This window comes from Rhinolophus ferrumequinum, chromosome 9, assembly GCF_004115265.2.
Source record: "Rhinolophus ferrumequinum isolate MPI-CBG mRhiFer1 chromosome 9, mRhiFer1_v1.p, whole genome shotgun sequence".
Lineage (NCBI taxonomy): Eukaryota > Metazoa > Chordata > Mammalia > Chiroptera > Rhinolophidae > Rhinolophus > Rhinolophus ferrumequinum.
The window spans coordinates 14,594,615-14,620,513 of NC_046292.1; the positions used below are offsets into that span (position 1 = coordinate 14,594,615).

General features: G+C 56.1%; 1 protein-coding gene across 8 annotated transcripts in view; it reads right to left on the minus strand.

Annotated features, from left to right (window-relative positions):
- RAP1GAP (RAP1 GTPase activating protein) overlaps window positions 1-25,899 on the minus strand; it is a 63,892-nt gene that overhangs the window by 13,408 nt on the left and 24,585 nt on the right. For 7 of the 8 annotated variants that reach the window (XM_033115416.1, XM_033115415.1, XM_033115410.1 and 4 more), the window contains exons 3-13: window positions 14,829-14,922; window positions 8,751-8,786; window positions 7,588-7,635; window positions 6,342-6,380; window positions 5,772-5,957; window positions 2,773-2,876; window positions 2,449-2,527; window positions 1,980-2,033; window positions 797-880; window positions 485-585; window positions 221-350 (exon numbers count right to left, since the gene is read on the minus strand). In XM_033115416.1, the coding sequence (XP_032971307.1) occupies window positions 221-350; window positions 485-585; window positions 797-880; window positions 1,980-2,033; window positions 2,449-2,527; window positions 2,773-2,876; window positions 5,772-5,957; window positions 6,342-6,380; window positions 7,588-7,635; window positions 8,751-8,768 (843 nt within the window). In that variant the 5' untranslated portion in view covers window positions 8,769-8,786; window positions 14,829-14,922. Of the gene's footprint in view, window positions 1-220; window positions 351-484; window positions 586-796; window positions 881-1,979; window positions 2,034-2,448; window positions 2,528-2,772; window positions 2,877-5,771; window positions 5,958-6,341; window positions 6,381-7,587; window positions 7,636-8,750; window positions 8,787-11,065; window positions 11,265-14,828; window positions 14,923-25,899 lie in introns of those variants that run through there. The other variant, XM_033115412.1, reaches the window with a different exon arrangement.

Below are 25,899 nucleotides of genomic sequence, written 5' to 3' on the forward strand. Positions count from 1 at the left end.
GCCGTTATTATCTCCATTTTCAAAGATGTGGAAACTGAGGCTTTCACCACATTTTAACAGCTTGTCTCCCCTGCCCCCCATTAGAGAGCCCATAAATGGGGGGACTGGAGAACTTCCATCTTCTGTATCCCGGGGTGCACTGAGCCTGGTGTGGTGGACACTGAACGGACAGGTAGATGGGGGACAGGAGGACAGGTGGGTGGGTGAGTGCCCAGGCTACCTGCTGGGCGTCCCCTTCTGTGTAGGGCAGCTTGGTGGACACGTGAAACATGATCTCCTTGTTGCGGAAGTTGCAGTACACAGACTCGGTCCCCGTCTGCCCGTGGGTCACGTCCAGGCCTCCTCGGAACCTGCCCCAGGCCCCCCCAGGCTACGGCTCAGTCTCCAGCCCCGGCCAGGCCTCCATGGGGCCAGGACGGGGGCTCCCTCCCGGCCCAAGAACATGAGTCAGATGGTACTCTGCTTATCCCACCCTAATGCTCACCCCTTAAAGTCCTGCAGTTTGACCTTCTGGCCAAGAAATTCGAGGAACTCCACGAAGGCAGGGCTTTCCTCGTTGGTACTGAAGAGTTCCTCCTCAGAGGTCTGGGGACACACAGAGGGGAGAGGTCACAGAGCTGGAGCTCCTCAGCGGCCCCTTCCCCCCACCACAGAGAAGACTGGAAGGAGGATCTCTGGTAGCCCCCCAGCTCCTAGGAAACTGGGTCCCTGGGGAGGTGCTTTCCCTGGCCGAGGTCTGAGGTCCCAGACACACGGCCAGGCGGGTGGGGGAGCAGGGAGGAGGAGGTGAGCACACCTGTCCAAGCTTCTGATAAATGACTCCAAACTTGAAATTATTGCTGATAACATGCTCATCAAAGGTGACTATGAGCCGGGAAGCCTGTGGGGAGAGGACAATTGGTGAAACAGTGCTTTCTCCAGTTGCGGTTTATTGCTCTTACTATGTGCCAAGCACTGCGCCCGGCTCTGCACATGCATCATCTCATTTAATCCTCAGAACAAGCCCGTGAGGGAGACACTCCTGCTGTCCCCACTTTTCAGATGAAGAAACCAAGGTTCAGGGCTTAAGGAACTCGACTAAGGTCACCAGCTTGCAGGTGGCAGAGCTAGGACTCGAACTCAGGTCTGTTGGATCACAAAGCTCAAACTCATTGCTCCTGAGTTTTGCCTATGAGCTCCTGCCCCTATGACTCCCTCTTTAGCTCCTCTGCAAACCTACCTCGTCGTTCTAGAACAGGCCGAGTCCCACCAGTGTGCTGTGGGATCTTGAGGAGGTTCCCCTCCACACCTTGGGCCTGTTTCCTCTTCTGCAACTGAGAGATGGGATCTAATTTCTGAAGCCCCTTCCTTCTGGGACCTTTGCTGGACCACCTCACCCCTCAGGGACCCGCATCTTGCTCTAGAATTCAGTCAGAGCTACAAGGGTTTACCTGTCTTTCAAGGCCCACCTCTTTAAGGAAGCCCTCCTGGCTCGTTGGAGACAGAAGACCCTACCACTTTTCCCACATTGCCACAGCGCGTCGAACCCAGCACCCAGCACCAGAGCTGGAAATGCAGCTGCTGTCTGTGGGGCAGCATTTATGGAGGTGTCTGTACTAGTGTCTCTCACTAGGTCCCTCTGGGGTGAGACGCAAGGCCAGTGGAGCCCCCTGGCTCAGGAGCACAGGTTGCCCTTGGGAGGGTTCCCAAATGACATTGAGAATTTCCAGAGGTAAGTAAGGCATGCCTCCCAGGCGGACAACACTAGGTTTAAATGCAAGCCTTTCTTATCTGCTGTGCAGCCCTGGGTAAAACACAAACCTTTCTGGGCCTCTAGTTCCTCTTCTGCAAACTGTGGACTTTGCAGGGTTATTGTAAGGATTAAAAGAGAGAATGTAGGAAAAACACCCCACACACAGGGTATTTACTGGTGCCCAGTAAATGCTCAGTCCCCTCGTTACCCACCCACCCTCAGTGAGCCTGGCCCGAACCAGCCATACCTTGGGGTAGAGCACAGGATAGAACCGATCCACGTTCACATCTTCACACACCAGCTGCAAGAGGAGATAAGGGGGTGCCTAAGGATAAGGCCGGGAGCAGGGGGTGGGGCTTCTGGGCCTCCCAGGCCAAGGTCTGGAGGCGGACAGCCATAGAGTGGAGAGGAAACCAAGGCTGAAGCAGGACTGTGGGCTCAGTGTTGCTCAGAGTAGAGTGCACAGAACTGGGGTCCCCTGTATCCGAAGGTGCTCTAAAGAGTGCCAGAAGCACACAGACGGGGAACAGGGCCCCAGAGCTGCATGTGGGCATCATGGGAACACGTGAGAGGCAGGACCTTGGAGACGGGCTGCAGCCCGCAGGGCTAAGACCTGGAGCTAAAGATGAGGGTGTGCTGAGGCCAGGCTGCAGCCGCGCTGTATGCCCATCGGGAGCACCTGAAGGGGGCCCCGGGTGAAGGAGCAGAGGCCTCACCTTCGCCATCTGGACCACATTGGGGAACTCGGTGAGGCAGGAGATGGGGATGACATCATGGTACGTCCGGCACTTGGTCCTGGGAGGAGAGAGCCCATAGTGAGGGAGAGATGGGAGCTCCTCCACACAAAGGAAGAAACCAGAGGGGACCCGAAGGGATGATGGGGGCCAGGCCTGGCTCGGGCACAAACATGCTGTGCAACCTCAGACAAATCCCTGCCCCTCTCCGGGCCTCAATGAGAAGAGTGGGTAAAATGAGATGGGTTTTCAGATTATCAGCCCTCAGCCCTCACTCCTGTCACAGGGCCCCTCCCCCACCCTCACCTGAGCAGCAGCCGCAGATGCTCCTGGTCGCCGATGACATCATACTTGAGTGAGAAGACAAGGTGGCCCAGGGCAGTATCCAGTGAGTAGTAATTGAAATGCTCCTGTGGTGGGAGGTGAGGGCCAGGGGAGTGGGTGAGACTGAGTATGTGGCTTCCAGATCAAAAAGCCAACAGGTTCCCAAATGGGGGTCCTTCATCAAACAGCAGGTGTCACGGCTAATAGCACCAGATAGACCCTCATTCAAATCCTGCTCTGCCACTTGCCAGCTGGGAAGCCTGAGAAGGTCACTGCACCTCTCTGTTTCCGTTTCCTAATCTCGAACATAAGAGTGAGGCCACCTACCTTGTGGGATGGTGGCAGGGACTGAAAGAGAGAAAGTGCCTGGTACAGGGTAGGTAGTCAATGAACTTTATAGAAACCTTGGCTCTCTGGGTTCTCATCCTGGGTCCTCAGGACTACATTTCTATCTTCACACCTGTCTCCCAGCCCTGCTCGTCTCAGGGCTGGGCACACGGTAGGGGCTCAATACAAATATGCCAACAACAGATTAATTGCTCAACCTGTGGCCCCTGAAGCCAGGGCCCGTGAGAACAGGAAGTGAAACATCGCATGAATACACTGGGCTGACCTGGCAGGTTCCCACCCTCCTGCCTCATCAGGACAAGCTGTGGGTTGGGAAGAAATGCCCCAGAGGGCACAAAGGGAGACTGCAGCAGGGGGTCGCAGCAGGGACGGTCCCTCCAGAGAGGAGCCCAGGGCTGGCACCTCCAGGTGGGAAAGCCCCAAAGCCAAGGGCCAGGAGTGCTGGGAGATTCCACCCCAGCCTGGCCCTGAGAGTGGGGCTGGCTCCCCAGCCACACCCACCCCAGGAGTCATCCTGGAAGTAAGTCCTGTTTAAACATGAACACCTGTGCTCAGAGGGCAGGAAGAGAAGAGGCAGGGGCTGGGGCACTGCCTTGTCTCCATACATCAGCAGTTCAGGGAGATTCTGAGGGCACCTGAGGCAGAGAGTGCCCCTCTGCTTGCCTGGGCACAGAGTGACAAAATCCCCAATGCGTGGCACCATCTGTGGAGAGGGAGTGGCAGCCACTTGGCAAGGAGGGCTACACTCCAGTCCCCAGGGTGGGAAGTTTCCCCGGACACCCCTGCCTAGAACCAGAGTAGCCCAAGGGCCAGTGTGAGAGTGGGCTCAGGGTCCCAGCGCGTCAACGCCCAAGCCCCTAACCGCCTCCCTCTGCCAGAACAGGCCCCCCTGCTGCCCCCGCGCAGCCCACCTGGAGTCAGGAGATGGCGCTGGCTCTCTGCCAGCCCTCTGGGCCCCCCCCACATGCTACTAACTTGACCCTGGTCAGCATGCCTCTTCTGATCCCCCAGCCTACACCTCTCCAGATCCTTCTGCGCTCGAGGCACCACCTTCATTCTGTCACTCGTCGCTCCTCAGAAAGATTTTCTGGGCGCCAACTATGTGCTAGGCCTCCACAGTCCCCCAGACCCCGTGACCTGCCAGACCCACCTGAGAGCTTCTGGACAGTGGGTACCAGGTCTCTCTCCACCCACAGGGCTCAGCCTGGAGATGGAATCCTGTGTCCTGTTCTGTGTTTGTCCCCAAGGCAATGGCTCCTGAACCTAAGCCTGCTGCTTTAGTCTCAGTCACAATGGGTGCCACCCTTTCCCCCACCCCAACCTTAGCACTATAACCCCCCAGGGTCAGGCGTTGGGCTCAGACTGCGGTCACACAGCTCTCCGACTCCCCAAGGAGTCAGCCCCTCCTCCCAACACACACACACACACATACACACACACACATCTAGGAACAGGAACACCTCCCACAGCGTGTATTTTTAAAATATATATTTGACATAAAACATTGGGTATCTTCAAGGTGTATACGTGTTACTTTGATACATTCATATATTGCAATGTGATTGCCGCTGTAGCGACTCTATCACCGTCCATCAGTATAGTACAACACTGCTGTCTATTCCCATAGCATGTCTCAACGGGCGGTCAGCCAGAGCGAGGTCCACTTCCTAGCTCTGTAACTGTGTGCACTTGACCAAGTCACTTTACCTCTCGGAGCCTCACTTTCCCCTTCGGAAAAACTAGGACAATCCTGATCTCACAGTAATTATGAAGCGGTAATAACAACAGCAAACATTTATTGAGTACTTGCTATGTGCCAGGCATTGGTCTCTATGCTATAATGTATCTTTATTATCCTCGTTTTTACAGATGAGGAAAACAGGAAGGTCATGGAAGGTCATGTAACTTGCCCAAAGTCACACCGTCAGTAAATGGAAGAGCCAAGAGTAAACTGATGTAGAGACAGCACCTGGTGTGGAATCTGATCCGTACAGGGTCCCAGCATGGGACGTCCCTACCATCTCCCACACCCTTGCCCAATAACTCTTGCCTGGACACCTCTGGGTGACACTCTGACAAGTTGTGACCAGCCAGGGTCCCTGCTCTGGGGCTGGTGGTTGCATCAATCCAGGTCACCCACGACACTGACATTACTGAAGGGCATTACTGGGTATGCTTTGTTTGCTGCTACATACCTGGTGCTTTGAATAGGGCCAGGCACACAGCTGGTGCTCGTTATTCGCTAACCTGATTGAGTCTTACTCTGTGCTAGATGCCATTCTAAACGCTTTACAAGCATCCTGTCATTAAGGGCTTGTAACAGCCTTAGGAGGGGGGTATCATCACCGTCTCCGTGTTTACAGTTGAGGAAACAGAGGCACAGGGAGGGTAAGTGACTTGCCCTATGTCCCCTGCAGTAAGTGGCAGAGCCAGGATTCAAACCCTGGTACGGCCTCTACTGTTAACCACTATGCCATAACATTGCCTTTTGCAGTCAGTGTTTGTTGAATGAGTGAGTGAATCCACCACGCAATGCTCCCTGAGATTTGGGGCTCTAGGACTGTCACCCAGCCCCAGTCCAAGGGTTCTGCTCCCTTCCACGCCCAGCCCCCCCACACCAGCATGCCACCTACCTTGCCGAGAAAGTGCTTCCGATAGATGCGGGCTGTGGGGTTGCACTCAAGCTTCACCTTGGTGGTGGGTGACTGCAGGGGCTCGGTCTCAGGGATGCTGGTGATTTCGTGGTTGGTACCTTCAATCCAGTAACCACCGAACTGGGGCAGCAGGATGAGGGGGAAGGGCCCTTCTCGCCCCAGGACCTGAAGGGGGACTCAGCTGAGAGCCACTCACACTGCACCCCAAAAGACCCCAGGACACCTCCCCAACTCAGACCTAAGGAGTACTAGGGGACAACCCAGAGCCTAAATCGGTACCAGACCACATGGAGCCCCAAGCCCCATTCTCAAAGGATGGGGTGGGGACAGGGAGAGCTAGGAGCATGACCTTGGCAGAGAGGCTGAAATGTCTGGCTCAGAGGCCTGGGGTTCAGATGGGATCTGAAGTCTTGAGGCTATAAACTAAACTGAGTGACAGTCCCCACTGTGGTCAGGCTCCAACCAGGAGGAGGACCCGGATGTCCTGACTCCCTGTGAGAGCCGCCAGGGCGTGGGTGAGGATGGGCTCAGAGGGGCCGGGCTGGTTACCTCGTGGACGCTCGGGTAGGGGATGTAGTCCTCCTCCGTCTGCAAAACACAAGCAGGACAGAGGCCAGCTGGGACAGGGTCCACACCCTTTGCTCCCAGCCTCCTCAGAAGGCTCCCTTGCTTGGCCAGCCACCGGGGCTGGGGGTGCGGATGGCCCTTGTTCTTATCTTCCCATTTCACAGGTGGGGCAGGGCTCGCCTTGGGGTGACCCCATGAGGCAGACTTAGCTGACTGAGTGCTGGCAGCCTCTTCTGGGCTTCATCCTGCCTGGAGAGAAGGAGGCTCACTGCCTCCCCAGGAGGACCCTCTGGACCCGTGGTTCTCAGTGCAGCAGAACAGCCTGGAGGACTCGTTAAGCACAGATGGCTGCACCCAAACCCCAGCGTTTCTGATGCCCTGGGCCTCGGTGGGCCCGAGAATTTACATTCTCACAAGCTCCCAGGGGGTGCCCCCAGGGCTGGTGTGAGGACCACATTTTGAAAACGCCGGCCCTGGACAAAGCAGCAGGCTTATGGCCAGGAACTCCCTTTACGCCTCACCCCTGCAGCCCTGGGCCCACTCCCCCAGGCCCAGTCGCCAGTCTTCTTGGACGGTTGGGGTCCCAAATCACCAACCCACAGAACCATCAGCCGACCTGGAGGGGCTGTGCAGCTCCCACACCAAGAAAAATTTGAGTCTAAACAAGAGCCTCCGAGCATTGACTTCAGTCCCCAGCCTCCTGTCCGGCACCTCATGGGAGGCTGCGGGGCACCAGGTCCCCCCTCCTCCCCGTCCCCCTCAGCCTTCCAGGCAGGAGCTACAAGGAGGAGCAGAGCATAAGCCCCCTGGGTCCTGGGTTGGTCTTCCTACAACTGCACATGACAGCTGGCTTCCGGGGACAACGTTTTACAGAGGCTGCCTTGTAAGCAATGGGGCTTCAACTCGGGGATGGGGAAGCCTGGAGAGGCAGGAAGAAGGGGTGGTGAAGACAAGATGGGGGGCAGCTGGAATGAAGGCCTAGAGCAAGGGAAGGGTCCTCCGCATGTGAGAACTCCGAGAGAGGGCCAGAGCTGGGTACCCCACAGTGGGACTACATCATGAAAGAGTGATGGGTTCTCCTGGGCTGGCTGCTTGGGTGGGCAGCTGTAGGAGCACTGCCCAGGCCCCACCCCTACCCGAGGGAGGGGGCCTGCCCCCCCTTCCAATCCCCCTCGAGGTCCCCTCTGGAAGCCCAAGGACGGGTGGGGTGGGTGTGGCTCAGACCTACTTTGAGGGGTGGTGGGAAGGAGCATCGCTGTTCATCCATCCTGCTTCCCTGCAAAGAGAGGGCAACACCCCTCCGTTACACCCCTCCCTCCCGTTACACCCCTCCCCTGCCTGCAGCGCTGCCTCCCGCTGGGTCTGCAGCCCTTCCTGTGTAGAAGGGGAAAGCCTACCGGTGTGGGGGTACTCCCAGGGTAGGGGGCTCGGTGACTCAGGCCTTCCTGCAGGGCTGGCTGTCCTGCTGGTAACCTGGGCTGCAGGAGCCCTGCAGCAGCAGGGAGGGGCTGGGGGCTCTGTGCGGGAATGCCTGCGCCGGGAGTGGGGGCAGGGGTGGTCCACACGCGCCTGTGTGTGGGGAGGTGGAGAGGGAGGCTATTGCATCTACACAGATACGTGTTGTTGAGAGAGAGAGAGAGAGAGAGAGAGAGAGAGACAGGGAGGGGGGGAGAGGGGGAGAGAGGAAAAGAGAGAGGAGGACGGGAAAGGTGGAGACAGAAAGACTAAGTAAGAGAGGCAGAGGCAGAGAAAGGGGCAGAAGAGAGGCTTTAGAGGGTGACTTGGCATCAGGTCAATCTCCTAAGGTTTGTTCAAGTCACCCCAGCCCCCTGCCCACCTCCCAACACATACCCAAGTGAAAAACAGACAAGGGCCTGGAAGCCCAGGGCTCGGGAGCAGAGGGGCGGCAGGAGTCGGCAGAGGGGGCGGGGCTGCACTCCCAGGCTGCCCAGCTCAGTAACACCTCCTGCAACCTGCAGCACAGCCTCTGGCTGCCCTGTGCCCTGGCGTCTGTCCCTCTGCCCGTTCTACATGGGGGTCCTACAGAGTCTGTGATGCCTCTTGGGGGATGGGAGATGGTGTGTGTATGTGGGGGTGGGTTGAGGCAGGGACCCCAGCCCTACTGGGGACCTAGACAGGGATGGAAGTTGGGGGGATGCAAGTGGGGCCCAGGCCAGATAGGGAGCTGGCCACTACCAGTCTCTACTCTCTACCGCGATCCCCAGACAGAGGGCTCTGGACAGTGAACTGCCACCATCTCCTTCCTGCGCAGTCTGCCAAGGGCTCTTGGCCTGTCCTCAGAGAGGTGTAGGGCTGGAGCTACAGCAAGTCCCCCTCCCCAGTGCAGCCCCCCCTGCGCCTTCCCAGAACAGGTTACAGAGCCAGCCTCACCTGCATCTTTTCAATCATCTCAAACAGGTCTGTGTTCTGCAACAGAGAAGGGGGAGAGAGCAGGTCGGTCCTCAGGATGGTCCAGCTGATTCTGCTGGGCCCTCAAGGAGTCTGCACCCAACCCAGCCATCTTGGTCCCCCCAGTTCTGACCAACCATCTTGGATCTGTCAGCCCAGAGCATGGGCCCCTGAGGGGCAACTCACCCCATTCAGTCCCCTTCCCCAAAGGAGGAGGCTAGCGCCTCAGATAAAGGGATGTGACCCTTGGGGGCAGACACATCTCTCCCATGTCACTACAAGGTTGGCAGTGCCAGGATCAGCCCATGGACCCCTCAGAAGGGCCCCAGGTCCCAGCCCCAGAGAGGAGCCCAGCTGGGACCCTCAAGAGGGTCTGTGATTCCACCCCCTCACCTGGGAGTGGGCCCCACCCTCCCCCTAAGCAGTGTGGGCTGGGGGGCTGTTGGGGGAGAGGACACCGGGACGTTCCATTGGCCCAACACGTGTGTATGAGTCCACACACACCCCTTCACCCCTCACGCTCCAGACAGCCTCTCCAGAGGCCAGCTAGGGCACATGCAGGGTTAATCGGGCATCTGCCAGCTGTCTTGGCAGCTTTGGCCTCTCCAGTGCCAACTCCCTGTGAGCCTTCCTGGAAGGCGGCATCCTTGATGGCTGGTGGGGCTGGGGGCTGGGCCTGGGAAGCCCCCAGAGTCTCCAAGACGGAGCCCCTCCCCCAACCCCTCCCAGCTCCTGTTGCCCAGTGTGGGCACCGGCTGAGCTCACACACATGTGCTATGGGGTTGTGCACCAGGAAACACATACTCTTTCTCTTGCTTGAACACACACAGGCCTACACACCAATATTTAAACAGTCTCACTGGACCAAAGAAAGCAAACACCCACAAACCCATGGGGCCTGTGCACACCAATTCTTAGACTCAGAGCTACAGGCTAACATGCAAATACACATGTTGGTGTCCTAAGTTACACAACAGCACATCCACTCACACACACACAGGTCCATGTACACAAAAGCCACACGCACAAATGCAAACCCACCCCTGTGCAGATCTGCACACTAGTAATTGAACCCAAAGCTACACGAACAACACAAAACTACTCTCCCATCTGCGTGAGGAGAGATACACTAACACGCACTCACGGACACAGGCAGGCATGTTCACGGAAACTTAGCTACAGAGCCCCACTCCCACGTACCTTCCCCATCCGAGTCACACACCCTGCGTGACAGACATGACAGACTCGAGCCCACGACATTGAGTTTTGAGAAAAAGAAAAAGCGTGCAGCAACTGCGGGAGTGGTTAATCACCCAGGATGAGGGGTACAGGTGGGACCTCACACACCGCTCGTACATGTTTGAGTACACACCACCCATCTCCACACACACACACACACACACACACGGGGCTCTGCTAAAGATCACGAGACACAAAAACCCCTTGTGTACACTCAGGCCTGACCACAGGGGCAAAACCCACCTGTGAAATGCACCACAGAAGTCCACGGGAGACGCTGACCCATGGTCACCTATGGCCACACCCAACACTCCCGAGCTTGGACACGACAGTTCCACAGGCAGTTACAGCACAAACCACAGACACACACCTACAGCCCAGGTAGACAAATATGCTTGTCAACCCAACACCCTGTACAACTGCAGTATCGGCATCTGTGCCCACAAAACCTCCGCCCAACACAATGCCAGCATGCCAGTGAGGGGGGCACATCCATGGCCCCCAGAGCACCCCACTCAGAGTGACCTAACATGGCCAGGAGCAATGCACCTGGAGTCACAGCCACATAAACCCTGTCACATAAACCCTGTCACCCAGAGTGCACACACAGCAACAAGTGACACTCAGTTACAGCCTGACGGGAGCAGCAGACGTCCTGACACATGGAGGGCTGTGAGCCAAGTGGCCCAGAACACCACGCAGAGTTACCCTGTGACATGCAGACCACCCGAAGGAGGCAGGGACAGACGAAATGGTCCCAAGGCTGGTACACACATACACACAGTGCCACTGTAGCCCAGAGCACAGTGTCACCACGGGCACTCTGTTTCGTGGGCAGCGGCAAAAAAGAACCCAGGGCCCGGGACCCCAGGGCAGGGGTGCGCCCTGGGGCCGCCGTGGCCGGGTGTCATCCCAGAAGCTAACACACCCTCCGTGACGGAGCCTCGCACACCCGCCCGCCCTGGCTGGGTCAGAGTCTCCCGGGCTCCGAGGAAGTCGGGTTGAGCCGGCAGCTGCTGCGGACCCCTTCGGCCAGGCCATCCTGCCTGAGTCCTCACCTGCCAGCCGGCTCCAGAGGGTAGCGAGCCCCGCCGCGGACGGCCGAGGGGCGCCAGGGGCCGCGGCTGCGCCATCCCGAGCTTGGCCCTGCCCCAGCCCCCGCCCCGGCGGCGCTTCAACTGGTCCGGCGGCTCCGACCCGCGCACGCCCCGGCCCGGGCCCCGCAGCGCTGAGCTCCGCGGTCCGGCTCCGGCTCCCGGCGGCGCGCTCCCCGCGCTGCGCTGGCCGGGCCTGGAGGGGGCGGGGCGCCAGGTACCGCCGGCGCGGGGGCTGGGGCGGGGCTGCGGAGATCCGGGGCGGGGACACAGGAGGCCCCGCCCCCCGGAGCGGTACGACCGGCTGTCCCCGGACACTGCGCCTGCGTACTCTTGTCAGAATGTTATAAACTTGAGCGTTCCGGTCCCTCTAGTACTTCCAGACTCTCCCCGGCGCGCCCTCATCCAGCCTTCTCTATCTTCCCAGACTTTGGGTACTCTGCCTCAGGGCCTCCAGGACGGGGTTCTTGGGATGGGCTCTGAAGCCCGGCAGGAGGAGGACGGGGTTACCTTGGAGACAGAGGACTTCTCTTGTGCACCTACTTAATGTTGAACCCTTCGCAAGTCTCATCCTCTCCCCACAACCCAGGAGGTACAAGTGTCATCCCCATTTTACAGAAGAGAAAACTGATAGCAAGAGGTGAAATATCACGCTCAAGATCACACAGCTAGGAAAAGGAAGAACTAGGAATTCTAGGAAAGACCTGAAGCTGCTCTCTGCTCCTTCCTCAACTTCTCCTCTTGCCTGACAGAAGCTGGCCTGTTCCCTCCCTTCCCCAGGCCCCATGCCATACCTGGCCCTTAAATGTCCCCCCACTCCCATCCTAATTGTCCCTGACACTGGGGGAGACAACTACAGTGCCTGGGGAGGGACTACAAAGGTCCCACGGTATTAAGTGAATCCCTGCCACCTCCATAGGCCTCAGTTTCCCCATCCGTAAAATACATGGTCTCTGCAGGCCCTTCCAACGGACCCTGCATTGTGTCTGCCAATGTACAGTGGGGGCATGGCTGGGGCCTCAGCACCCCTTCCCCAGACAGATGCTGGGGAAGCGGCAATTGCTTCCTGAGCTGTGGCCAAGTCAACACCAGCTGCTTTAGACCCTGCAGGGGCAAGGCTGCTCACCAGTTCGGTGCCCAACCTCTCTTCAGCTTCCTGAGGGAGCTGCCGGCAGCTGCCCACCACCCTCCATCTCCAGAGCCAAGGGCTCCTGGAAGGAAGGACTGCGCCTTCCTTTCCCCCAGACCTGGCACTGAATCAGCCATCTAGGGAGCCAGCAGGAATCCCAGAGATGTGTGTTCCAGACACGGTGTAGCTTTGTTTTTAATAATTAACAGCAGCAAATATTGATTTATGCAGGCACTTCCAGGCCTGAGCGCTTCCGGGCACCTATCGAAATGCACCAGAGAAACATCCATTCCCACACTGGGAGGAGGTAAGACCTGCTCCTACCACCGGAGATGCCTGTGGGACAGGTGGAGTGGTGGGGGTGCACGTGTGTGCATGCAGCTGTATGTGTGTGTGTGACTCTGAGACCAGATGTGGCTCTGTGTGCCTAGGCATACTGGGTATGTATTTGTGTGTTTGTACATGTGTATCTGTACATGCTTGCATGTGTACACATGCAAGTCTGAATATATGCGCAGACTTGTGATTGTGTCCATGTACGTAGGTGTGGGTAGGCTGTGTATATACATGTGTGCAGATTTCTGAATCCCCAAGTGGAGAAACACTTATAGGGGAGCAGAGTAGGAGGATCCTGGGTTGCTCAGTGTCTGTATAAGTGTGGCTTCCCAAGAAAGAGGGGGACGTCCCTTCTGGGAGTTCTGTCCTACTCTGGGAATATATGATGCTGATAATATTTCTACTTTCCAAAGTTACTTTCACAGTCAGCTGTCAATTGCAAACTGGCAAGGTGGGTAGAGAAGGAACTGTCACCTCTATTTTACAGATGAGGAAACTGAGGCCCAGAGAAGAGCAGGGATTTGCCCACTGGTACAGGGAGGTCTCCTGCCCCTCAGACAGGTCTCCTGCCCCTCAGGTCTCCTGCCCCTGGCTCCATCAACATCATAAATGTGTGCAGCAGTGGGGGTGCTGGGGAGGGGGATAGAAAGTGTGTCACATGCCTGATTCCCCCAGCCCCACCCCTGGTTTGCTTGGGATCCAGACAGATCACTCAATCCCTCCGGACCCTGTTTTCCTCCCCTATTGAAGGAGGATGATCCACAGACTGTGTCTTGATCCTGGGGTGGGGGGTGGGCTGTCGGGAGCCTGCTGTCTGGGCTGTGTTGGCACAAACAGAGGCTTCTAGACAGACTGGGCGGAGGCCAGGAAGGGGAGGTAGCTCAGAGCTAATCCAAGAAGGCCAGCCCCAGGCTGTCTGAGCAGGCAGGACTCAGGGTGATGGGCTGTTCCAACCCTCATTTTTCTGATGAGAAGACTGAGGCCCAGGGAGGGGCGCTTCGGTCCAAGAGCACACAGCCCTTGGGGAGCACCTAGGCCTCCTCTCGGATGCTCACCCTTGACTCCAGCTGCCCTCGAGTCACTCCCTTCCTGCCAAGACCCACGGTCTCCATGGCCTGTCTTGGGCTATGGTGCAGCCATAGAGAGCAGGAGAGGTTCTAGAATGCCCACTTGGGAGCTCCTGGGAGGTGGTGTGGCCCCCCACAAGGACACCATTCCTTGGCCATCTGCTCTCCCGGCCAAGGAGAGGTACATGGCTCTTGCTCCAGGCCAGAGTGCTGGGACAGGAGCCTGGCAGATCCTGCCTCTGCTATTTCCTGCCTGTGTGACCTTGGGAAAACCACTTCACCTCTCTGAGCGTCTGAATCCTCATCTGGAGAATGCCTATGAGTCAAGGTTTGATGAAAGGACCAAGAAGCATGACGTCTGTGGGCGTGCTTTAGAAACTGAAGTGTCCTGCAAACATGAGGGCTATGACCCTCTGCATTAGAGAGGCCACAAGATCATGTGTTCTGGTCAGATAGCCCTGGCCCCATCGCATCCTACCTGTGTGTCTTTGAGCAAGTAACTTAACCTCTCTGAGCCTCAATTTTCTCCTCTGCAAAATGGAACTAATAACAGTGGCCAGCACATAGTACTTACAGTTTGAGGATGAAATGAGATGCTGTGTGTAAACCATTAAGTACCCACATGGTCCACAGTAAATTTCAATCAACACTAGTGGTTATTACTAGTATTTGATGCTCTGCGTAAGTTGCTTAGTTATTTCTCTCTAAATTGGATTATGGCTCCTTGAGGGCAGAGTCTGATTGATTTCTGGCCCCTCAGTGTCCAGTGCAATCTGACACACATCAGGTGCTGGGAGAACATTTGATTTTCACGATAACAACAATGGCCTTATTTATAAGGCTCTGACTCTGGGCCAGGTACGGTGCACAGGATGCTTTATCGGCACTTTTCCATTTAATCCTCACAATAGCCCCTGTGAAGTGGGTACTCTCATTATACCTGATTTACAGGTGAGGAAACTGATGGCGACGTTGATGATGAATATAATGAAGACTAGCCGGTTGGCCAGTTTATTGCCAGCTGTCTTGCCCTGTTCCCAGCAGTGCTAGAGACCCCCGTTCAACCTCTGAGACTGTACCCGGCCCGCCCAGGGGTCAGAATGGTGGCCCGAATATTTCACCTCTGCCTGGTAGTCATCCTTAGGTTATCTCTGGGGGTCTCTGGATCAGGGCCAGTGGGGAGGGGGACACTTACCTTTGGGTAGACTGAAGCAGTGTTGGGGGGAAGTACGTCCACGCGTGGCAGGTCTAGTGCCTGAGGGAAGCGCTGGTTCTGCCCATCACTCCTCCTGGAAGAGAAAAAGAGTCTGAGGTCAGGGAGAGCCCCAAGTTGGGAGATTTGTGAGCTTTGGACGGAAGAGTCACCCTCAGAGTCGGGGGACGTGAGGGGAGACAGATTTCATGGAGCAGTGGGTACTGGGTTCCGCAGGAGGAGGGAGAGGAGACGCTTCCTGAGCAGTGCTGCTAAACAGGCTCTCCTTCCCCGAGATCAGAGGTGAGGGCTGGGGCTCTCCCCAAGCTCTCTCTCCCTGTGCCTTCCCTCATGCACACACCAGCCAGAGGATAGCCACAGCCCATTTTGAAGATGGGTAAACCGAGGCAGGGGGCAGTGAGGGTTGCTGCAGAGGGCTGAGCCCTGACCTCTGGACTAAGCAGGGAAAGACAGCAGCCTTAGGGCTGAAAGGCCACCAGGCTACTGCCATCATGGACAATAACAATGCCTGACACTCATCGGGCCTACTATGTGCCAGGCCCTGTGCCGAGCCCCTCTTTCCAGGCCTGAGGGCACAGACTCCTCACTACATTGGTATTCCCACTATGACGGATGAGGACCTAGAGCCAGGCAGAGGTCACACAGCTGGTCAGCGGAGGGGCCAGCATCGGAGCAAGGCCTGACTGACTCCAAGCCCGAACTTCTTGCCCATAACCCACACCTCTCCCTGAGGAAAGGAAACAGGTCTGGTGAGGGTGAAGTCAGCTCCTGTCACCCCAGAAAACCTGCCGAGGAGGCCACCTGTGGGGTCAGGGAGAGCAAATGCCCAGTGGTTCCTGGGACTCAGGGAGCCTAGGGCTGCGGGAGCACGCCTCGCTTCCGCTCGCTGCCTGGGGCCACCCTGACGTGGCTGTACCCCCGCCCAGGTCCCATCCATCCAGGCAGGTCCCAAAAAGGTGAGTCATTCAGGCCGACAGACGATCCTCAGAGGAACACGGCTGTTTGAGTCAGGTGAAGCTGGGGCTACCACACCCCAAGAGGGCAAGGGCCTGCGGGAACCTGGTCCAGGAAAGAGACCCCGAGGGAGCTCTGAGTACCCCTGCTGACTCCCATCAGCCCAGCTACTCCAGCAAAAGAAAGGCCCAGAGGAATCAGATGCCTCTCTACCTCCCAGGGGTGCGTCTTACATAAAGTAAGGTCTTGACCCAGAAGGATGGATATGGTGACAGTGGCATTTCTGGCCTGGGGGTATTCCCAGGCACTCACCTGCTGTGTGACCTTAAGTGAGGGACACACTCAGCCTCAGTTTCCCAAAAAATTCATCACAGAGCCTGGGCAGCTACTAAGTATTCAGTCAATAAATTCTTTGATACTCATTCATGAAAAACTCTGGCTCCCCAAGTTAGGGTCTCATTAAGTATTTGTTAAATGGCTGAATGAAGAATAACTGAGTGAAGGTTGGCAATAGGGAGACATTGAAGGTTTGTGAGCAAGGGAACAGCCTAAACACAGGTTCCTGTAGATTGCAAGGCACGCTGACATGGGAACTAGAGCGAGGCCCATAGAAGTGGTCCCGGCAAATTCCACTGTGGCTGCCATGGGAACTTTCCTTTGAGACCTACTGTGTGCCTGGAACTGTGTCAAACATATTACATCCACACTCAGTGCTGGAAAGTTGGCATTATTTATCCCCATTTTTACAGATGGGAGAAAATGAGGCTCAGAGAAGTGAAGCCACTTCCCCTAGCAAGGGTGACAGACACACCCTTGACTGAGCAGCGTCGGAATCAGCAGGATGGACAGCAGAGGCTGCTAGAAGCCCAGGGGTTGAAGCCCAGGTGAGGCTGGGCCCCCACGGTTGTGGGGCCTGCTGTCTTAGCATGGCCCTGGCTGCCGAGTGGAGGTTGTTGCCAGTGACAGAGCGCTTGGGTGGTGTCCTTGGGTCTGCCCGTCGTGTCCCCAGACTCAGACAATGGCCACTGCAGGTCAGCCCAGCAGCAGCTCCCTAACGTGTGCCCCTCCCAGAACCCTCTCCGCTGCAGCTTCCCCATGCCCAGGTGCTCATCTCACGCGGGACTGCTCATGTTGGCACCGGACTAGGGAGGTCCTTGAAGACCAGGGAGCCCTGGCTTCTCTCCAGGACCCAGCCTGGAGGCCCTCTGCTCTCCAGTTCCTGGCTGGCCATAGTCACAGGCAATGCCCTGCCCCCTGCCCCCAGGCAACTCCACCGAAAAGGTCATTGCTGAGGTCCTAAAGGGCAGAGGAAGGAATGGGATCCAGGATGAGGACAGAGCAGGAAATCGCAAGTTCTGGACCCTGCCTGCCCCCAGGTTAACTAAGAAACAGAGAGGTTAAGCAATTTGTCCAAGGTCACGCTGACAGTAAATGTAAGTGAAATGTGGAGGATTTTAACCCCTGAACCATCCAGGTCTAGATTCTGTGCCCTAAGGCTACACTACACTGCCTCTTAGTAAGTAGTAGTTGCTCAATAAATACTTTTGAAGGAATGAATAAACTCAGCCCCTCACCTCCCCTGATGCCTCCTCCTCTTCTTCCTCTCAGCCTTCCTCACCTCTCCCTCTCTCTCCCCAACCTTTCTAGCCCTCTCCTCCCTCCCCTTCTGTCTCTGGCCTCTGCAGACGTCCCCCAACTTGGTCATTTTCCTTCTTGATGAACTTGAACCTCTCTGCTCTCCCCTCTCTCTCCTGTCCCACCCTAATCTCCTCCTGGCCTCCACCATTCCGTTCGCATGGGGTCTCCCAAAGCTCTACCCTCCCAACTTCTCCGACAACCTTCCTGACTCTATGGCCTGGCCCAGTGTCAGAGGCTTTGCATGCTTCCCGCAACATGCTGGAAGGTGCCCAGAGCATGCCTTCCCTTGCCGTGATCACCGTCACAGATCTACGCAGCACCCTACAGTTTACACGGCAGTGTCTCATTTGATCGCCACAGCAGCTTCATGACCTTGAACTATTATCAACCTTTTCCCAAATAAGAAAACTGAGGTTCAGAGAGGTTCAGTGACAAGCCCAAGGTCACCCCAGGGAAAGAAAGGGAAGTTCTGAGGTTCGACTCCAGGCCAGGGTTCCTCTACTACACGTATCACAGCGCTCTCAACACAGGCGCTCAGTCCTGTTGCCTAGCCTTGCCCCGCCCCCGGCCTCCCCGTTGCAGCTCCTGGCTCCTGTAACCACTGCCAAGCATTTTGCCCTATGTCCAGCTCCAATGCTGCCCTGTCTGGCCTGGACCCTTGTCTACAGGTACAGGACACCTGGACACAGCAAAAGGTGGTAGCCAGAAAGGAGGTGACTTCCTCAAGGTCACAGAGAAAGCCAGAGCCAACCCAGGCCAGGTACATTCCTGGGTCACCTTCAGGCCCTGCAGCTGTATGGCCACCTGCCAGCTGGCCCCAGCTCCCCTCCCTCTCAGAGCACCCATCTTTCCCAGGAAAAGGGCGAGGCAGGGATGTGGGGAGAGAACCCAGTGGCCCAGCTCCTGAGTGGGATGGGCCAGGCCGGAAGCCGCTACTGACAGCTCCCAGGTTTCTTGGCAACTGTCACTGCACCTCCTCCCTGTTCCCTTATCTCTGCATTGAGGTAATGATAATCGCACAGTCACTACAGCTCTTTGTACTTTTTAAAAGCCGTCTTTATCTGCTCACCCCTGGGAGACTCACCGGAACTGGATCAGGAGATAAACAGTTGCTAGAATCCCCAATTCCCAGAAGAATAAACTGAGGCTCGGAGGGTTAAACTACCGCCTTGAGATCGCCCAGCAAGGCGGGGGCAGATTGGGGACTGGAACTTCCATCAGTCCAGGGTTCCAGATGTCACACTGGGGTAGGGAGCATCGCAGGGAGGTCCCACACTCCTAGGCATGGTGGAGGAGACAGGGAGGGCCGAGGACAGGTGACCAGATGCCTCCCTGGGTGGCTTCACACCTGTCAGCCTGGAGGGCTGGCGGGAGGCTCCTGTCTTTTTCTCTCATCTGCAAAATGAGAGATAAAGTACCTACCCATCAGGTTGCTGTGAGCCACGGAGTAGGATGAGCATTCTAGAAGTGTTTGCTGCTGTTATTATTATTATCATTAGCCATTCTTCTGGAGAACCTCACCCTGTCAGGGCACCAGAGGGGAAACTGGGCTGTCCTGGGGGTAGGACGTGGCCCTTTGGCCACCCAGAGATAGCGGCCCTGGCTGGAGGTCCCCAGGTGGGTCTGGCTCCTGCTGACTGTGCCAGCCTCATCTCCACACACACACCGCCCCTTCCTGTCCTGCCCCAGTTGCCTTGTCCTAGCCTGGCTGGGCTGCAGGCAGTTTTCCAAACAAGCCAACACAGCCTCTGCACAGGCTGTTCCCTCTGCAGGGGGTTCCTCTTCCCTTCTTTACTGCCTTGGGAACTATTCATGCTTTAAAATTCAATTTGAACAGGTGCAACTCTGGTGGCCAGAGCAGGTGACATAGGATCACTAAGGCAGGAAGCCTGGGATGGGGAGCAGGGTAGCTGGCCAGGTGCTGGACAGCACACACACAAGTTGGGAAAACCAGACATGGGGGTGGGCAGGGCAGAGGAAGGGCTCAGCCACCAGGGAACACAGGGCCGAGAAGGGTTGGGGGGACTAGCCCAGGACAGGGGCCTGAGGGGTCCAGGTCAGCCCGGTGCTGGTCACCAGAGGTCCATGAGGCCAGCTGGTTCTACCAGCCTGTTGATTCATGTGGGGGGAGGGTAAGAGGGCTCCTCCTGTGGACCCTCACGCCCCTCTGGATGGGGCTTGGGAGCTGCTATGTCTCCCACCCACGGCCTCAGGTCTGAAGGGATTCTATAATCTCCGAAAACCAGAGGTTGCCCTGGAACTGCCCCTTTCCCCGGGGGCAACAGAGGCCCATTGTCTCCAGAGCTCAACCCTCTGGCATTGACCACACTGCTTGCCCCTGGCCCTGCCAAAATGCCAGGGAAGGTGGCCAGGGGCAACCCAGTGAGCAAGTTTCGGAAGCTAAGCCCAGGGAGCCGGGCCTCCCCCTCCCAGGCCCATGGGGAGGGGTGTGGAGTGGGGGACACGGCATGGCTGCTCCTGGCTCTCTTTTCCCAGGTACCTTTGACCTCCACCAGGATTCAAGAGGGAGTGGGGGGGTGGCCACATGCTGTGATATCACATAATCCTTACAACAACAACCCTGATTGAGGGCTGCTGTTATCTTCACACCATTTCAGAGATACGGAAGCAGAGTCTCAGTGAGGTTGCCCGATGGGCCCGGGGGTCTCACAGCCACCAAGGGGTTGAGTTGGCAAGGTCCGGCTGGGGGTGGGAGGAGAGGGCCTCAGACGCCAGGTGAGCTGGAAGGTGGCACATGGGGCCCCCACCCTCACCCTGCATTGGCTGAGCGCCGAGACACCCGGATCCCGGAGCTGGGCCAGGCAGCGGCCTCCTGAGCAAACAACAGGTTGGCAGCCCCAAGAGGAGGTCATGGGACTGGCCCCCACCCGGGGTGCAGCACCCGGGGACTGGGCCTCCCATCCACCTGCTGCCTGCCAGCGCCTCCCCGCCCAGGTGGCCCAGGCGCTGCTGTGGCCTAAGCCTGACCCTCCCCACTTCTCGGGGGATGGAATCCTCCCTGCACACGGGACAGGGGGAGGAGTGACACTGAGATGACCTAGCCATGGGGCCTCTGCTCAGGTAATAACAACACCTGCTTACCCAGCCTGGCACTTTGCGGCTTACAAACTGCCTTCACTTTAGACCCTTTCAACAACCTCACAAGGAACCTAAGGCAGGTGACATTATCTCCATTCTACACAGAAGAAGCCTGCAGGCGGGACAGAGGTGGTGACTTGCCCAAGGTATCACACCCAAACCTCAGACCCAGCTGCTCTACTCCTTGCCCCATCAGTGCAGGACACCTCCCACTGATGGGCCTGGCACATGCTGCCCACCTTAGTGTCCAAGGAAAGGGTGGGCCAGAGTGAGGAGCTTTCCAGCACCCAGAGGCTGGGGACGATGCCCCCACGGTCCTGTAGCCACCTGTCCCTCACCTCCCTCATTAACCTATTGTCCTCTCCCCGACCCCCACCTCTGCAGCCCAGGGGTCTCCCTTCTCTGCACTCCATACATTTCTTCACTCACTGACTCCATCATCCACCCACTCCCCCCACGCTTGCCCTTCATTCCTACGCTCAGTCATGCATTCAGGACACACGTTCTGCTGCCTGCTCTGGGCCAGACAATGGGGCCGGGTGTTGGCATCAGAGCTGGGTGAGCCAGGCCTCCCCCGCCTCAAAGCAAAGCCTCAGTGGCACCAGCCCGGACTGTTCTCGAGCTGTTTCCGGAGCTCTTTGGGCCTCACTGCGCAGACAATGAACCCTCTAATGCTTGGGGCTTGTTTAATCCATCCATCTCCCTCCCTACTCAGTGAGTTTGCTGCCTCATGTACCCCCGGCCAGGCTGGTGAGCAGAAGTGCCAGCTAGGCCAAGGTGAAAGCCCATCGGAGAGGGACAAGGTCCCCATTTCCGAATCAAAGGCCACAAGGAAAAGCCCTGGCTCTGCCTCTAAATTGCCGTGTGTTCAAGACGAAGTCACCATAAGCTCCCCAAGCGGTTTACACTGGCAACTGGGGCTTAGACTAGGACTAGATGACGCTAAGGTCGGCTCGGACCTTCTGCAGAAGGGAGAATGGGAGGGTGAGAAACTGGGAGCTGCGTCTGCAGAGGAACCCTGGAGGGCCTCCTCTCCCCGGGAGGGTCAGTGGAGGGGCCCTCAGACTGCTCCAAGTTGCTTCTCTTCTCTTAGCCTCAGCTTCCTCATCTGCAAAATGGGATAGTAATACCTACCATGCAGGGTTGTTATGCACACTAAATCAGATACTAGATGTACAACCTGACTAGCTTACAGACGAGTACAGTCATGCGCCGCCTAATGACGTTTTGGTCAATGATGGACCTCACAGACGATGGTGGCCCCGTAAGGTGGTAATGGAGCTGAAACAGTCCTATAGCCATCTTAACATTGAAGCGTAATGCATGACTCATGTGTTTGTGGTGATGCCGGTGTAAACAAGCCTACAAGGCTGCTGCCCTACCCATCATAGAAAAGAATAGCACATACAATTATGTGATAATGAGGTACATCGTCCTTGATAATGATCCTAAACGACTATGTTACTGGTTTATGTATTTACCATACCATACTGTTTATCATCATTTTAGAGTGTACTCTTTCCACTGACATATAGAAACAGCTTGCTGTAAAACCGAATGCCGTGTTATATAAGCAGCAGCCTCATACACCTCGTGTTTACCATGTCTCTTGATTGCATTATTTTCTTTCGTGCTTCATTTAATCTCATGTTGTTCTGTCAATTTAGTGTAGCCTAAGTCTGCAGGGTTTATTGAGCCTTCAGCAGTGGACAGAAATGTCCGAGGCCGTCATGGTCACTCCCCACTCACTCACTGACTCCCCCAGACAAATGCCGGTCCTGCAGGCTCCATCCATGGTGAGTGCACTATACAGATGGACCACTGTTTATCATTTATACTGCATTTTTACTGTCCCTTTTCTATGCTTGTCATTGTGCCACAGTTGCCTGCAGTATTCAGTAGTGACATGCTATACAGGCTTGGAGCCTAGGAGCAATAGGTTATACCATAACCGCGGTGTGTGGCAGGTTAGACCATCTAGGTTTGTGTAAGGGCGTGTGCACACCTATGAAATCACCTAATGACGCAATTCTCAGAAGGTACCCCCGTTGTTAAGTGGCACATGGCTATATACAGTAGGTGTTCAACAAATTATAGGCTTCTGCCTGGAGAGGTATAACATCAAAGGTGTGGGCTCTGGAGCCAGACTGCCTGAGTTTGTATCCTACCTCTGCCACCTAACAGCTGTGGGACTTTGGGCAAGTTACTCAACTTCTCTGTGCCTCAGTTTCCTCATCCACAAAATGGGATAACAGTACCTGCCTCCAAGGGTTGTCATGAGGATTAAATGAGTTCATACATGTAAATATGTAAACATTAACCACGAACATTTCCTGGCCTTCCCTTCTTTCTTCCTTCTTTCCTTCTCTGCAGGCTGCTGAGGAATCAGGCAGGACTTCCTCAGGTAAAAGCTGCGAGAAGGTAGACTATAGTATAACACAGAAAACAGTGTGATAAATAAAGCTGCTGAAGAGTAAAACCACCAGCTGTGTAAGGTACTGCGCTCCCTGTCACGCCAAGGCAGGTGGAGCGTCTCAGGGATATAGTGGGGGAGACACAAGGCATGGGAGCAGGAGGAGTAAAAAGAGCATGGGCTTGGCTCGATGCCCTCCCAGGAGCCTCCCACATCTGGAATCTATGCCTCTTGACGACGCTAGGGTCCCTGTGTGTGAGGACAGAGGCAGTGAGTGAATAATTCCCATTCTTTTGAGGAAATGAACTGTCCCGGCTTGCCTGGGGGCACATAAATTGTGACTACTGCTCTGCAGGGTTGTTTGGCCACTCCTATTAAAGATGAAAATGTGCATTCTCTTTGGCCCAGCCACTCTACTTCTAGGCATTTATCCTCCAGAAATACTTACACAAATGCACAAAATATATATAAACAACAGCCATTCACTGCAGCAGGGTTTGCCATAGCTACAATCTGGAGGCCACCCCGACATCCATTCAAAGGAGGCTGATTAAATATATCAACGCACATGCAAACCATGGAATGCCATGCAGCGATGACAAAGAGGGTCTCTACATAGTCCTGACAGAAAAAGGGGTTTGAGGCACATTGGTTAAGTGAAAAAAGCAAGTTGCACAACAAAAATCCTCCTCGTAACCATTTACAATTACATGTAAAAGTTCAGTTCACACAGGTTATCCCTGGGAAACAGGACCACGAGGAACTTCTACCTTCTACAGGATACATTTTTCTGCATTGTTTTGATTTTTACAGTGAGCACTTATTATTTTTATAATTGGGAAAAAATGAAAGATTTCTTAAAAGGGAGCACCAAACTACAGTCAGCTCTCTGAATACCTGATCCCTTTACCTTTCTCAATCTTCTTGAGAAGGAGATATTCTTCACTCTTTATTCCAAGGAGGAGAAGCCGACACAGAGGGAAGTAAAATACCATGGCCAAAGACCCCAGCCAGGAGTGACAGAACTGACTGTAATCCCCGTTCTGGCTGACTCTGAAGCCCATACTCTTTCCCCTACATTAGGCATTAGGCAACCTGCTCTGAGGGTCAGGAAAGAGAGAAGGCAGGAGACAAGCGGCCCAGGCAGCTGGGCATAGGACTGTGCCCTGGGACTTCAGCTGTCAGGGCCTGGGAGCCAGGCCAGCTGATGTTAGCATGGGCGTGTGGGACAGGCCTGTCTGCCTCATTTGCAAATGCAAATACACGCTCTGCTCCTGGCTACAGCTCCATGCCCTGAGCTGCCCCAGGCTGGCAGGTGCCCAGCCCCACCCCTGGCACTACCCCCTGAGGCTGCAGGGTCACTAGGCAGGTGGGCACTCACTAGGACTCTAAATAACTTTCTATGTTGATCAACCTGTTTCCGGAAAATTTGGTGTTGAAGGTCGCTTGCCACCTTCTCAGTGAGCGCCCAGAAAGGTGACGAGCACAGCAGCGTGTGCCTGAGTCCAGATGGGCCAGGGAACAGATCTAGAAGTCAGAGGGACATGAGTTCAAATCTCAGCTGTGTCAAGCTCTGGCGCTGTGGCCTGGGGCAAGTCACTTCACCTCTCTGAGTCTCCATTTCCTCAGCTGTAAAATGGTGTTGATAATTCTTCCCTGCAGCTGTTGCTGGGAGAACTCAATGAGATAATGCCTGTGCAAGTACTCCCTAGAAGCCAGCTTCCACGTGCAGGGGAGGCTTAGGCTCCTACACGTGTATGCCTGGGTCATGTGCACGTCTGTGCAAATGCAGGATGAACAAAGGTCGTTCCTGGCTGGAGCAGAGGGCCCTGTCCCACCAAATCAGCAAGCAGGTGGGGCAAATGTATGACACGTGCTGGCAGCCAGCACCGGGTTTTCTGCAGCTCTGCCCGGTGGTGCGAGAGGGTGTGTGTCTCTGTGGGTGCGGATGTAGATGGCAGGAACGTGAAAGGTGGGTGGGAGAGAAAGCGCTCGTGTCTGGGGCGTGCGTGGGCTTATATGCGAGTGTGTTTGTATCTGTCACATCATCCACCTGCCTAAAAGTCCTTAGTGGCTTCCCACTGCATGCAGGATGGAGACTCAACTGCCTCACGTGGCCCATGAGGCCCTGCGTGTCCATCCCACCTCCGGGTCTTTGCACGCACTGTACCCTCTACCTGTTACACTCTCCCTGGTCCTCGCCCACCACACTTCACAGGCTATACTCTTACCCAGTCTTTCTGGAGCCCCACCCCAGGCTGGGTCAGACTGCCCCCACCCTGACCGGCTTTCCCAGAAGCCTGTCCTGGGCCATCACAGATATTTCAGTTTGGTCTGCACGTGTCCCCGTGAGATGATTAAATCACTATCAGGCTTTTCTACTAGAAATGGCACTTCCTCAGGTGAGGACAGGATCTGTGAGGGGGCCCGGCATACAGTTGATGCCCAGTCACGATCTGCTACGTGAGTGCCTGGGTGTGTAAATAACTCTATGTTCATGACAGAGCTGTGGGGATGAGAGTCAAATCTGTGAGTGTGAATAGGGAAACTGTGTGTGTGGATGGATTTGTATAGAGGGTTGTCTCAAGAACCCCTGACCTGTGGGAGGGCCGGTCTGGGAAAAACCAATGCATTCTGTGGCCAGCACCCAGGCTGGCTGGGGTGAGAGGGAAAGCAGACCTAAGTTCCCTTGACTCTCTCCTCCAAGCCCCTCCTAAAATAGGCCCAGGGGCTCTGTGCCAGACTCCAGAATGCCACTGGGCAGTGGGGCCAGCCAGGTGGGTGCCAGGCTGGCCCTGGCCTCTGCCCACCCCCACGGGCTCAGAGGCGCAGCCTTACGCCCGCACATGCCATCTCACCAGAGGCCTCACCCAAGCCGGGCTTGCTTGCCTGCCCACCGTGCCCCATCCCCCAGGCCTGCCTCACGAGCAGCAGTTCTTGATCTGAGAG